The sequence below is a fragment of the Nyctereutes procyonoides genome, unplaced genomic scaffold (genome assembly GCF_905146905.1).
Source record: "Nyctereutes procyonoides isolate TBG_1078 unplaced genomic scaffold, NYPRO_anot_genome, whole genome shotgun sequence".
NCBI classification, from domain to species: Eukaryota; Metazoa; Chordata; class Mammalia; order Carnivora; family Canidae; genus Nyctereutes; species Nyctereutes procyonoides.
In genome coordinates, this window is record NW_026575139.1 from 29118352 (window position 1) to 29133543 (window position 15192).

General features: G+C 46.6%; 1 protein-coding gene across 4 annotated transcripts in view; it reads right to left on the bottom strand.

The window, feature by feature from the left end:
- The window catches only part of SUSD6 (sushi domain containing 6), a 97128-nt gene that overhangs the window by 6457 nt on the left and 75479 nt on the right, over window positions 1–15192 (bottom strand). For all 4 annotated transcript variants that reach the window (XM_055303751.1, XM_055303752.1, XM_055303754.1 and 1 more), the window contains 3 exons: window positions 5580–5777; window positions 4426–4564; window positions 201–628 (listed from right to left, as the gene is read on the bottom strand). In XM_055303751.1, the coding sequence (XP_055159726.1) occupies window positions 201–628; window positions 4426–4564; window positions 5580–5777 (765 nt within the window). The remainder of the gene's footprint in view (window positions 1–200; window positions 629–4425; window positions 4565–5579; window positions 5778–15192) is intronic.

The window sequence follows — 15192 nt, forward strand, 5'->3', positions numbered from 1 at the left end:
TAAATAAAAAAGTCTCCTATTCAGGAGAGCCCAAGGCCCCACCAGGAGTGGAGGGTAAGACCTTATTTTATAAGCTAATCCACCAGGTATTATTTTCCTTTGCCCCTCAGGACCCAATTATTAGGAAGGCTCACAGTCCTCCTCACTCCCAGAAAGGTCCCCGAGCAGCTCATAATTCATGATCGGTGCAGACCACCTACCATCTGTGTAGTCCTCCGATGTGAGGGATAAAAGGCTTTGTATGTCACTGTTCTCTGAATCTGGGGCTTCTTTGTATGCCACTCGGCTATTCCCTGAGCCGGCCACCCAGGAAGAGGTGGTTGCCTGATGCACCATCACAGTCTCTGAGCCCTGAGAGCCCCAGGCTTCACACAGTCCAGACTGGCCTGGGGCCTCCTCCTCTCCACCTGCAGAGGAACAGGCCCCCTGGTCCTGCAATTGCTGCTCCCTTGGCCCGTTCCTTCCACTGGGCCCAGATCCTTCTGACAGCACGATCTGTACCCTGGGGTCAGCAGGTGGCACACAGTGACCGGAACTGCCATACACAGCTTCCTCATATGACGGTAGCGCAACCTGGACTCCATCCACCATGATGGACACCTGGTCGCCAGATACCCCTTGGTCGCGCCTGCATTCAGAGGAGGAAAAGACAGAGGAAGAATTAAAATATATACAAATAGGGATCCCTGGGTGGCGCAGCGGTTTGGCGCCTGCCTTTGGCCCAGGGCGCGATCCTGGAGACCTGGGATCGAATCCCACATCGGGCTCCCGGTGCATGGAGCCTGCTTCTGTCTCTGCCTCTCTCTCTCTCTCTCTTTCTCTGTGTGTGTGACTATCATGAATAAATAAAGAAAAAAAATATTAAAAAAAAGTTCCTTAAAAAAAAAAAAGATATATATATACAAATAAATACCATAACACCAACAATACCAACCATTTTTGAGTGCTTACAATGTGCCAGGCATTAAGTGCTTTTTCCCACTGAACCATTGCCTGAGCCCTGTCAGGTACAGATTCACCAAGAATACAAATGAGGCTCAGAGAAGTCAACCTGCCCAGTCACATCACTGGTAAGGGAGGAAGCAGGGATGTGAATCCAGTTCCACCTACTTTCTGAGACTCTGTTCTTACCCTCTGTGTACATGGGGACCTTGCCTTCTTGTCCTGCACAAAAACTAGGAATGTACAGACCTAAAAATGAAGCCATCATTCAGCACAGGTAGGAAGAAAGTAAGGGCATAATGCTTGCATTATCTGTGAATATAATGTCTAAAAACTTTATGTGAGTATACTCTGTGGTATGTGAATTAAAACTCCATAAAATAGTTTTTTTTTTGTTTTTTTTTTTTTTGTTTTTTTTTAAAGGACAGGGAGAAGAAGCACTGTGGTCTTGAAATGAGACACTGGAGTTGAAACCTGAAAAATTTTGTTTTTTTGACTCAGTTACTTTTCTTTTTAACTTAAAAAATTATTTGTAAATTATAACACAAGCACACACAAAAATAGAAACATGTACAATTGACTGTTTTATCTCAAAAGTAACTGGTGTATTAACCCTTACTGAGGTCAAGACAGAGAATGCTGCTGGCGCCTGCATATACCCTTGTTTCTGTCCTTATGACCTTCTCCTCCCACACACCAAAGTAACCACTACCCTAACTTACATGCAAATCATTCCTTTGCTTTCTGTTTCAATGGCTTTATTGCCTACACATGAACACCTCAACACTACAACTGACTTCTTCTTTTTGATCTTGATATGAATGGGATATATAATGAATGTATGTGCATATATGTGTATGTGTATCTGGTTTCCTTACCTCAACTTCACGTGTGAGATTTACTCATGCGAGTACCTTTCTGGGGATCCCTTGTTGTTGTTTTTTTTTTTTTAAAGATTTTATTTATTTATTCATAGACACAGAGAGAGAGAGAGGCAGAGAGGGAGAAGCAGGCTCCATGCAGGGAGCCCGGTGTGGGACTTGATCCCGGGTCTCCAGGATCACACCCCAGGCTGCAGGCGGCGCCAAACTGCTGCGCCACCGGGGCGGGGCTGCCCTGGGGATCAGTTTTTGATACACATGCACACTTTTTTTCCTGAAACACTTTGAAAGTAAGTTATTTTGCTAAATAAAACATTACTTAGCACCCTCCTCCCAAGAACCTCCTCTTCTATGTAACTGCAACATTATTACGTCCCTGAAACGGAACAATGGTGGAAGACTATAATATGAATTTTCCTAACTACCCTCAAATAGATTTGTTTCAGCTGCTGTCTTCTCCATTTTTCTCAAGGATCCACTTATGGATCGTGCATTGCAGTTAGTCCTATTTTCATCTGCTTTCACCTCCAACAGTCTGCTAGAGTTTCCTCATGACATTGACATTTTTTGTAGAGTCCAGGCTGGTTGTCTCCTAGAATGCCCCACAATCTGGACTGAACTGTTTCCTCAGGATGAAGACCTCAAGTCGGTGTTTGCTTGCAACACAGCGTCATCTGTGGTCTGTGTCTTCCTCAGTGTGTCACGTCAGAGACACAGAAGGTCAGGACTGGGCTGTTGTTAATTAGTTCTCAGTTTCCTCAGCTGTCCTTGCAGATAAAATCTGTGCCGCCCAATTCAAAGGGCACAGACACTATGAGGATGACAGTGGTACTCAGAAATGCGTGGAGGTGTCTGGGAGGAAGGGAACAGATGGCAAGGTGGCACAGAAACCAGTGTGCAAAAAAAAAAAAAGAAACCAGTGTGCATTCTGGTAGGCACTTCTGTTGTTCAAAATACTTTGGTTTGTTTAAAACATAGTATATGTGCACAGTATAAAATTTAAACAGAGGGCAGCCCCGGTGGCTCAGTGGTTTAGCGCCGCCTTCAGCCCAGGCCTGATCCTGAAGTCCCGGGATCGAGTCCCTCATCGGGCTCCCTGCATGGAGCCTGCTTCTCCCTCTGCCTGTGTCTCTGCCTGCCTCTCTCTCTCTCTCTCTCTCTCTCTCTCTCTCTCTCGTAAATAGATAAGCAAAATCTTAAAAACAATAAAGTAAATTTAAAAAGTAAAATTTAAACAGAGTCCGTATTAAAAACCAAATTGTTCTTCCACTCAAGTCAGGAAAAATCAGCCCATTACTTTTAGCACACCGGATAACACAGAGGGAAAACACTCCCTAATGTGGATGAAATGACAGAGATCAGCCTGACTTTACGTGGAAATAGCCCATTCTTTCAAGTAAACACTCCCCTCCAGATCTTTTTTATTTACTAATTGTCTAACAACCCGTAAGAAACATAGCTGTGATTTTCTACCCCAAACAAAAAATAAAAGGAGACAGAAAAATCACACACAGTACATAAAGATTAAAATTAGCCTGGGCCTTGTTTGTCAATTCCAGACCAGGAAGCATTCTATTTAACAGTTTTGTTTGTTCCTCCATGCCTGTGGATGGTGACAGTGACTGATGAAGGGCTGTGAGCGCACACAAACCATGCTCGGGGAAACAGGAGCTGCTAGGGCAAGCCAAGCAACCACATACTGGGACAGCCCTGGAGGGGAATCCCTTCTAAGGGATACACTCAGGGCCAGCCCCCTACCATCTGCCACCCGCCCCTACATCTCATCTACCCAGTCTGGGATGATTCGTGGTTAATGCACTCAACTGGAAGAAGGAAAGGGACAAAGGCAGACAAGACCACCCCCACCCGCCCCTGCCCTCTGTCTCTAATGTGGTATAATGCAGTGGCAGTCAATCCTAGCTGTGCATGAGAACCACTGGGGAAGTTTTTTGAAAATCAAAACCCTAACGCCAGGCTCCCATTCCAAACCAAATTAATCAGAATGTATGGGAAGAGAGGCCCAGGTGTTGGTATCTGCATTTAACTTCCGGGAGGTGCCTCTACGTGCAACAAGGACTGGAATTAGGGGGACAGGACAGTGGCTTGTAAACATGAGCCTGCATGAGAATCACCTGGAGGGCTTATGAAACTGAGTCGCTGGGACTCAGCCCCAGTTTCTCATTCAGTTGGTCTGGGGTGGGGCCTGACAATTCTCTTTCCTAACAAGTCCCCAGGTAATGCTGATGCTGCTGGAACCACACTTTGAGAACCACTGATGTAGGGCACATGACATGACTAGGAGGTTGGACAGATTTACTTTTAAACCTCCAGGTGGTCATCATCTAGAGGGATGGCCCTGACTTAACTTCTCTGAGCCTCGGGCCTCCTTATCTGCAGTGTTCCTGTGAGGATTAAGCTAATGCATGCAAAGTCATCAGCACAGCAGCAGGCAAAGCCAGGAGTTGAACACATGGGAGGGCCCTCCCCTTCCCCTGGGCACACATAGCAGGAGCAGCTGCCAGGCTCACTATCACCCATCTGCAGTCAGGGGCCAGTGCCCCCCCCCGCCCCCACACCTGCTGTGTCCAGCCTCAGGACTCACCTGCTGTGATGGAAGGACTTCAGCTTCGGCTGCAGCAGCACAAACAGCACCACAAGGAGGAGAATGAGTGCCACGGAGCTGGCGGTGGAAGCCACTATGGACAGTGTGGGGACCCCGAGGGATGTGTGGGCATCTTTGTCTACAGAAATAAACAACCAGCAGCAGTGTGTTATCCCTAGGCCCATGACAAGTGAGCCCTGCAGCCGATCTTGTTAGAGGTTCCCTGCATAGTGCCATGACCACAACCATTTTAGGGGTCTGAGTGGGAAGGAGCTTTTACGCACAAGGAAAAGGGCCATTTCCCTACCCTGTTCCCAAATCTAAAATTCACTTCAGACCTCTGAATCTAAAATTCACTTCAGACCTCTGAGGACCATCTCACACCTAACCTCACACACCCCTAGAGATCTGACCTTTACAAGCCACTTCTGATCCTGTTCTCAGTAGCAGGTTGGTGGACATCAACCATCTCCACTGACACAGTGTTCCACCATCCCAGGTCCCGCCCATGTTTTCATCCATGTGGCAGGAAAACTGGTAAGAACTCAGCTGTGATAAACCCCTGTTCTAAGATCCTGTAACTTTAGTTGTAAATCTCAGGCTGGTCCTCACCCCTCCCTGTGGTGTCATGGTCTTAGGGCCCAAGTGTGAAGCACAAAGATGGCTGTATGACACACACTTTCCTGCAGGCAGTTGGATTTTCCTGTCATGCATGACAGGAGGAGGCAGGAGGGGGAAGGCCTTCTGTCCAACTAGACTGTAGCTCTATAACAAAAGTCCATTTCCATTCAAAGAAAAATAATATAAAAGAGACACTCCAGAAGGTGTTAGCAGAACACGGTCAAAGGTCACCAGTACTTGGCTGGGCAAACAGGAGATGCTGAGCATCAAAGGGACTTTACACAGCAGAATAGATGCCTCAGTAAAGCTACTGAGCCCCCCTTGGTGGCTCAGTTGAAATGCAATGGGACACGCACCAGCAACCCCAGATGTCTTTCACAAAGACATGAAATCCCAAAGGGAGGGAGGTCACAGGGCATTAAAGGACCTATAATGCCCCATGGCACAGGTGCTCTGGAGGAAGTGGACCACTGCCCATCAGTGTAAAGGAAGCAGAACTCCGGCAACCCCCCTTTCTCATCTGCCAGACTGACCCTCGTTGAGACGGCAGCTGACCTCCATGGCTGGCTTCCATTCCCCATTCTTACAGGTCAGGTACTTGTAATCGCCCTTCAGCACGTAGCCCTCGGCACACAGATACTCGATGACGCTGCCCGCGTTCAGGGGGTCTCTGCAAGGCCGGGGGTGGCAGATGTAGCCACCATTCTCTGGCTCCGGGGGCAGGGAGCACACTGCAAAGACAGAGAGGGTGCACGGTGCTGCAGCAGTGGGGTTTTCCAGTGGGAATCCTGTCGAGGACGCTGAGTAGGAGAGTTCTGCAGGCCTCAACAGGAAACACGAGAGGAACCAAGTGCTCCCTTGGAAAGGCTGTTGAACAAACTGGAAATTCAGGTGGCCAATGACAAAGGGAAGCACGCGGGCAACCGGAAAAGTCTGGCTGTTCACAAAGTTGCCCCATCCCTCTGCACATGCCTTGAGAGGACTACATCCATAAGGGAGGGACAGACTCTGACAAAGTTGTGAACTCACAGAGATCTAGCACATAATACATTTTTGATAAAACCTACTGAGACGCACAACAAATCTGAGTGAAACGTGGTAAAATACTGCCAACCTAGGCAGGGGACACATTAGCCCTGTTTCCAATATCAATATCAGCAAGGACTCCATTGTGTGACTAAAACCTGCCTTCATGGCCTGAGAGGGGGATTTCTGATGGATTCCTAGGCCCCCTCTCAAGCCTTCACCTCCTGGAGTAGTCATTGCCAGCACTTATCTTAGTTTCATAGTAAAGCCCACATTTTTTGTTCAGGTAGGACTATTTGGCTTTAAAAGCTGACAGCTCCAAGAAATAGTTATCATCACTCCCCTTGGTCGACGAGGACACTGGCCCACAGAAGTTAAATGAGCCTAGCATAAGGCAGTGTGAAGGGCAGACATCCTGGTGGAGTCTTGTGATTCTAAAATCTGTGCTCTCTCCCACCAGCAGATACTGCTTTCACCCCATGAGCTGAGTGGGCCTGTAAGAAGTGTGTGGGTTAAGGTTACCTCCCTTTCAAAGAGGTCAGTGAGGGAGACAGCAATGGAGCCCAAGTATGGTGGGAACCCTGGTATAGGTTAAGATGTAGTAATAAATCAGGGGAGTGGGACAGTCTACACAGTCCGAGGAGAAGGGTGATCTCTGACGCCATGGCCTGCCCCTCCAATCCTGGACAGGTGTTGCAGAATTAAAGTCAGGCAATGGATTGTGGGGTGTGCCTAGCCATAATCAGGGGACACAGTGGGAGCACTAAAGGAAGTGCTACATGGAAGGCTGGGCTGGGGGAGAAGACACACTGGTAGGATCGCCAGGTACCACGAACTTCAATTTTCCAAAAGCCATACTAATACAAGAAAATAAAAGTTTCCAAGGGACATTTGATTTTGCTGACAAATGCCCTGCCCCTATCCTGACTGTCACAAGAACATCAGTATGAAAATAAGTACTGCTGTTTTTTTTTTTTTTTTCACTTCCTCTAACAGACCTCAAGTCTGGCTGTGCCCTCTCCCATTCACAGGACCGCCCACCACCACTCCTTTGCACACAGATGCCCTTACAGTCTCTCACCAAATACTACTTTCCTTTAACCTACAGACTGCTAGTAAGCAAGGTGCCTGCCAGCCAGGCAGGGGGGGAAGGAGTGGGGGTCACATTGAAAAAGAGATGACAGCTCCTTGCCTAAAAGCTGCTTATCACTGAGGTGAGGAGAAAAGACTTATCTGCAGATTTACTAGAAGACAACGCTGGGTGGGTGCCACAGGGACCTACAGGAGACGTCTGGGCAGCTTCTCTGAAACTAACAGATGAGCCCAAATAAGCCCTCCAGTCCCCTTCTAGAGACACGCCTTCTCCAGATTCTTCCCACACCACCCACCTCACCCAGAGTCTTGAATGGGTGACCCACCCACCACACTCCTTCTGGTGCCGCCTGCAACTTTGGCCAACTAGTTCAAAGAGCTGGCCAGCTGGATTTCAAAAGAAACCTTTTTTGCAAACGGCTTTACTCTTTACACTTTCTCTCTTTTGTTTAGGGCAACAAGCCTGCCACAGATCCCCCAGCTCCTCTAAGACTGTGTCTAATCGGGTCATTTCTGAGGCGTAATTAACACTGAGCACTCCAGAGCAGCTCCTGAAAGCAGGCAGGCCCCACTCACATGTCCAGTGTGCTTGGAAAGATGGGCTTGGTGGAAGAGCTGCTGATTTTAAAGCCACTCCTGCTTTGCTGGTATTCCAGCCCAACTGTACAGAATCTCTGAGAGGAACCCTGGAGATCACCTAGCATTCATCTGATCAGTGAAGAAAAATGAGGTCTACAAGAAGTGACTTGCAATTCAATTTCATTTCAATTCAACTCATATTTATTGATTATTGTGTAGAGGTCATTGTACTACTATGCTCTGCAAAAGGATAAAAAATGTAAGCATTTCAGGTACTTAGAGCCAAATATCAACATGACAAGTACACACCTATATTTTAAAAGTTGTTTTCTTTATGGCTTCTGGGTTTTGTGTCTTAAGGACATTTTCCTTTCTCTGAGATTATAAACATACTCCCCACTGTTTTCTAGAGTGGGCCTTTGTTATGTAAATAATACTTTTACTGACAAAAAAATCATAGGAAATACATACACATGACATAAAATTCAAAAAGAAGGGGGTATGGTGGAAAGTAAGCCCTCCTCTGTCCCCAAGTCACTCAGTTCCTCTCTTCAAAGGCACTGCACCCATTTCTTCCATATTCTTCCAAAGATATTCCACACAGACATTATAATACACCTCAAAGTAAGTAATTAGTACCACAAAAAAGCACACAGCAGAAGAGACCACATCTTGTGTAGGACTCGGCAAGGTTCATTTATGGAGGAGGCAGCATTTCAAGTGGGGCTTTACCTAACAGAAGAAGGTTTAAGCAAATGCATAGAGGTAGGAAAGGGTAGGTAAAGTCTAGAAAACATCAAGCAGCCACAGGTAGCTGGGTTGCATAATACAATAAGGAAAATTCAGAAGGGGAAAAAAAATGACAAGCAATGAAACCATCTTGCAGAGGGCCTTGACTGCAACAGGAGGTGTTAGTACTATGTTCAAAGGACAAGGGGAGCTTCTGAGGGGTCTTGAGTAGGGCAGAATTATAAGAGGAGCTGAATCTGATCAAAGATGGACAGAGTTGGAGGGAGCCTTCGAGTATGTCAATAGGACAGCAACCCTAATATAGTAAGATAAGTGCACACAGATTATTTTATGTTCCCTATGAAGGTCAAAGGAAATGAGCTAAAATGCATTGGGCTCATTGCAAAAAGGTTGCCCCAGGTCCAAGGGAGTAAGGAGGCTGTAGAAGTAAAAACAAAAAGGGGGGTGGGGTAGAGGCAAGGTTATTTTAAGACACCAAGAACACAAGAAAAAATATGGCTTCTTGCCTAGTCAAACAGCAGTGGGAGAATCATGGCAAAGAGCAGGTGTTCGAGAGGACCCTCTCAGTGATGCCTGGGTTAACAAGAAAGGGAAGAACATCAGGAAGAGCAAATAATCACCCAGGGGCTTCTGGAAGTCATCCTTCTGGGCAAGAGGCTGACTTAATCTGTGCATCAGACTCATTCTCTCTGACAACCTTAGGTTCACAAAGGAAATTTGAAGCTCTGTTCTCAACCTCAAGAAGACAATGAACTCATCTGATTTGGCAAAGCTGCAGAATTTTAAAAAGAGAAGGAGAAAGCCAGAAGAAGACAGAAATTTTACAGGAAAAAAAAATCAATTAATTCTCCTTAGCTTCCTTCTCTGCTTTTCATTATCTTCTGCAGCCACTTAGGCCTCCAGTGAGCACAGGAAGCAGCTAAGAGTGCCGGGCACACAGCAGCCATTCAGAGAAAGGCCATCCAATCGGCTGGAGGGGGGCAGACAGAGTAGACGCTACATAAGCTGGCTGATCCTTCCACCTCCAACTCATTGCAGCCTAAAACCCTCAGCAGAAAACAAGAACCCTGGATCAGCCCCTCTAAATGGGTTTTGCTTTTGTTGTTTTGGGGACCAGCCTTTTAGGAGGAAGAGGCAATAAACAACTTTGTAAGATTCTGTAACAATCAAATTAAGGCGAGCTCCAGGAGGGAGCCCAGGATTAAATTGTTTGGGTTTAATAAACTGAACAAGCACTTGAGCCCCTGCAAAAATGAGGTGTGGGGAGTCAGGAGTATGAATGTCACCTTGAGGAGGAGTAAGAGACATTTAAACACCTGGTGCATTTTTTTTTAAAGATGTTATTTATTTATTCATGAGAGACACAGGAGAGAGGCAGAGACATAGGCAGAGGGAGAAACACGCTCCCTACAGGGAGCCCCATGTGAGACCCAATCCCAGGTCCCCCCCGGGTCAGGACCTGAGCCAAAGTCAGACATTCAACCATTGAGCCACCCAGGCGCCCCTACCTGGTGCATTTAAAAAGAAAACTCAGGGATCCCTGGGTGGCACAGCGGTTTGGCGCCTGCCTTTGGCTCAGGGCGCGATCCTGGAGACCTGGGATCGAATCCCACGTCGGGCTCCTGGTGCATGGAGCCTGCTTCTCCCTCTGCCTGTGTCTCTGCCTCTCTCTCTGTGTGTGACTATCATAAATAAATAAAAATTAAAAAAAAAAAAAAGAAAACTCAACAGAAGAGGTTTCTGGCTGACGTCAGTTATCAAGAAAACACCATACACTCCCAAGCACTGGGACTGAGGTTGTAAGAAACTGTCCGTGTTCACTCACAGGTCTGAAACAATGCTTTAGGCTAAAATCAGAGGAGTACCATTTAGAACACAACTGAGCACAACACAACTGAGCACAGAGAAGTAGGCGCCTAATCATCCAAAGAAAGGATGGCCAGAGAAAAGCTATCCTGGGAATTCAGGGGAGGAGAAAAAGCACCCCCCCCAACCCAGTATATAAACAAGGCAGCTGTCATCATCAGGGACACTACTGGAAGCAGTACTGTAAATGTCCCTACTTGGTTGTAATTCCATCAGGGATTAGAGCTGGCCTCTTCCCCCCACAAGCCACCCTAAGAGGGGGCCATAAATGTAAATGTGATGGGACCATGCCCTCAAAAAACTTACAGTTTAGAAAGGACACATACATACACACAGCCAACTCTAATGTAAAAAAAAAAAAAAAAAACGTAAATCAAAAGAGGAAGTGTTAAAAGGTTAGCTTTTCCATTAACCTGGGAGATCCTTGTCAGAGACCTCTTAGTCATCTGAGCACTGGTGGAAACTGGAGAAAAGGGAGACCTCAGGACAAAGAAGAGAACCAGGATCAACAAAATGAGGGGAGGAAGGAAGAGATGGACATCACATATCTAGCCCAGCATTCTACACTGTAGCCGCATAGGTAGTCCTAAATTTTCTAGGAGCCACATCAAAAAAGTAAAAGGAAACACATGAAATTAATTTTAATAATAATCTGTTTTATTTAACCTAGTCTATATGCAAAATACATTACTGATTGCATCTCAAACATGTAATCAATACACAAATCTATCGAGATTATTGAATACTTTTTTCATTAGTAAATCTACACTTACAGCCTATCTCAAGTCAGACCAAAAACAGTTGAAATTCTCAGTAGCCACCTGGGGCTTGGAGCCAGCATACTGGACAGCACAGATCGTAGAAAAGAGTCTGTGTCTCAGGGTCAGAGGAGTCTGGGGATCTGAAAGCAGTGGAGAGGGTTCAGAGCCACACCACAGGGCAAGAGATAAGAGGTGAAGCAGCACATGTGTAATAAGGTAACACTGGGCCTGAGGGGCCCTAAGGTTGTTTTAAAAGGCATCATTTATGTGCTTTTTCTCAAAATCCCTTCTTGCTATGTGAAGGTCCAATTTCTTCTAGTGCTCAATGGTTAGGAGCAGATCGAGAAAAACCAAGATAAAAACAGACAAAAAGGGTGTTCAAATGCACATTTGGTGTTTGGGTTTGGTTTTTGTTTGTTCTGACATAAAAACAAGGGAAGTAATAATTACAGCAAATAGATAGCATATTACATGTACCACATACTCTTGTGAGCTCTCTTACCAGCAGCAGGTACTATATTTTCTCCTAAGAACAATGAAGCTCAGCTGAGTTATTTGCCACAAATCACAATTGTAAGTGACGATGCTGGATTCAATAGGCACTCTGACTCCTAGTCTGCAGACCTGACCACTAGTTGACCTGGGCCTGCTGAGGAAGACAGTAGGCTCCATTTTGTGGCTCATCCCCCAATACAGTAGGCCTGGAGCTTTTGGAACATCTAGCTACTCTGTATGGGAAAGGAAAAGTCATACTATAGTGTGAAAAGGCTAGCTACCTACCGAGTAGCTACCGAGAACCTACCTACCGAGAAAGTTCAGAGAGGACACGCCGGATAAATTTAAAGAGGCAAAGCTAATAGGGGGTAATGATCGCATATGACTATAGTCAAAAAGGTTTCTTTTGAGGCTGCCTTTAAAAAAATCTCAGTACTAACATTTATTGACCATCTACTAAATACCAAGCATAGTCCAAGTACTTTACATGTGTGACTCATTTAAGTTTCACAAAGACCCTGTAAGAAACATATTATTACAACATTATACAGATGGGCAAATTGAGTAAGAGAAGTGAAGAAACTTGCTCAAGGACACAGAGCGGGAAAGGGGCAGAATTGGGATCTGAAACCAGGAAGGGTGACGTGCCCCTCCATGGCCCTGGGCAGTAACAGAGGGTCTTTGAGCCCCTTCTCCCATACCCACATCCTAGAGAAGGAGCCCAGTGACAAAGACAGTCTGGGTACTGCCTGTGAGCCTCAGTTTCAGTACACAATGGGACTGAACCAGATGACCTCTGAGGTCTCTTCTAACATCTGCAAATTTGTCTGAAGTTGGTTGAATGGCTGGCTTCACCATCAAGGTTCCTTCATCAAAGTCCTATAGCCACGGTGGTTTTAAATTGAGCACAAGGTACGAGAGGCTTGAGAAGCATCCTGTCTGTGCAGAAACTCCCACATCCTTCTGGGTGGATTCCTGCCTCGGGTGTGTAGTGGGAACAGGGAGACAGGCTGGAGTTGTTCACTTACTCAAGCGATACCCAAGGGTTGCTTCTGTCCACGGCTCTCCCTGGCTTTCTGCCTTCCTGACACCCCACTCAAATCGTTAAAAGTCTAAAATAGGGGGCACTGAGAGGGAAGAGACAATTTCTCATGCCATTTACAACCTTCCTCTCCTCTAAGACAAACCTTCCCAGCAGTCAGACAGGAAGCTATTGTCCAGCCAGGATCACTTTTCTCATGAGAACTTCCCATGCGCTGGGGGAGGGCCAGACTGCCACAGCTCAGGCCTTTCCCAGGGTGTGGCCCTGGCACTGGGGCAGGGGAGAGGATGGGGAACCCACCCATGGCTTAGGCTGCTCCTACTCCTCCTCCCAGATCCCCACCCCCATTTTCCCTGAGAGAGGCTTAGGGGAAGCCCTGCACCAAGACTGGCTTCAGACCCTGTCAGTCTTGTCTTGGGTCTGGGTAACTCCCTCCTTCCCTCTCACAGGAAAAGGGGAAATGCCAGCCATGGCTTCAGAGCCAATGAGGAGGGGCATCTTTACTGCACCCTGCTGCAGACAAGACACTCCTGGAACCTGGAAGCAGCCAGCAAAGCCCTCAGTCGTTCTGAAAGAAGAAGTGCTGTTTCTCTCCTCTGCCAGAAACTCTGACCTGAAAGCACAAGGGTCAGCTGGAACCCCACCCATCCTTCGAGATTCAGTTTCAAGGTCACCCACTCCAGGAAACCACTCCAAAGAGCACTGTCAGGGAGAACAATGCAGCACAGGGTAGCACTTACCAGCAAGGGCCCAGAATGAGAGCAATGGAATCATACTGCTGACAGTTACCCACTGTGTGGGCTTGGGCGTATCTTTCTGATTCCTCAGTCCCCTTGCTTGTAAAATAGGGATACTAAAATACAAGTATCTACCTACAGAGAGGCCGCGCAGGTTAATCACAGGTACACAGGTAAAGCACCTGCTGCTGGCTCTGTCACACACTAAAGTGTTCGATAAACAGCAGTTTTATTATTCCTCCTCGGTGTTCCCATAACATCTTCATTCTTCTCTATAATAAACTATCACCATAGTGTTGGCTCTACAACAATTACTTTCTCACAGGTCAGTCCTTTCCCCACCTCTCCACTAACCCCACCCACCCACCCAAGCCACAGGGTACATATTCTGCTCATTTCTGTTTCCCCAGATCTTGGCATAGAATCTGGCAGACAGTAGATGCTTAGTAGAAAACTGCATTGACTTGCAAAATTCTGCCCACATTTCAAGGCACTGTCATGTTTTTAACTGCAAAGGGCCATGTAGTTTCTGATTTGACATGAGCAAGAACAGATAACAGCAAAGAGAATTCCTATGCATGATACATCTCATGTTCTCTAAATTTGGTATATACCATAAATATATACTCCTGACCTAGTAAGATTAGGGCCAGGGTGGGTCAGAGCATGGTCTTGGATGTCAGCCAGATGAATCTAGGTTTGACCCAGGGGCCCAATCTATAACCTTGTCAACTGCTTGAATCATTTTGAGTCTTACTTCTTGACAGTGATTCCCACCCACAAGTAGTGTTTTAGAGGAAGGTTAAAACTGCTTACCTAAAAGATACTTGAATGAGGCCTGGAACATATGAGGCACTAATGAACTTTACATTCATTTTCACATAGCAAACTAGACCCTTACCTCTTGTTTTTGGAATGCGGTAGGGCAAAGGCTTTGGCAAAGATTAGAGAAAATGTTGTTGTAGGACTGTCTGGAGACAGGACTCACAGCAAATATAGCAGGATGGGCACTTTGGCAGGGGTCTTTCTTTGCTTTCCCCTTGCTCCAGCTCAGTAACACCGGCCCCTTTTCCCATTTTCTTTCTCAGCAGTACAGCCTGGGCTGCTCTCTTGACTGACAAATGGCCTCCATATGGCCTGTTACCCTTTCACCTCCTGTTCTTGCAGCTCAGGGACCCAGGGGAACAGCTGGCCAGCTCTGGCTGCACCCCCACCACTCCCTCTCCTACTATAATAACTGCTAAAAGAAGGGCAGCCAGGAGGACCACTGGCTTTCAACCTACTCCCTCCAGGCCAGGCATCACCCAGTGCAGTGACCTACAGAGCACATCCCATATGACAGAGGGATGACAGTGGGACGACACATGACCACTCTATGTGCGTGAACAAATGTTACCATGTACCCCCTTGATAATGGTAGTGAAAGGGTTAAGGGAAAGCAGAGGATGTTTGTTTTTCTTTTTTTCAGCAACTGCTACTTCCTGGTCTCATCTCTTTCACCCTATCATCTAACTAAGCTGCACACGTGTTTGCTTTCCCCTCTCAGAATTCCCTCCTCCAAGAGGATGTAGGCTAGTCCTCTGGAGAGAGGCCTCAGTCTGCTGCCTAAGGCACTGTCCAACTCCAGAAGGATAACTGATAAACAGGAGATAATTAGCGTCTGACTTGGAGTTTGAAGCAGGGTTGGACTCAGGCACAAAGATCAGAGCTGTGGTTCCATTTCCAACTCTACTGGGAACTCCTAGTGCCAAGGCCAGTGCCAAGTACACACAGGAGGCCTTCAAGAAACACAAATTTA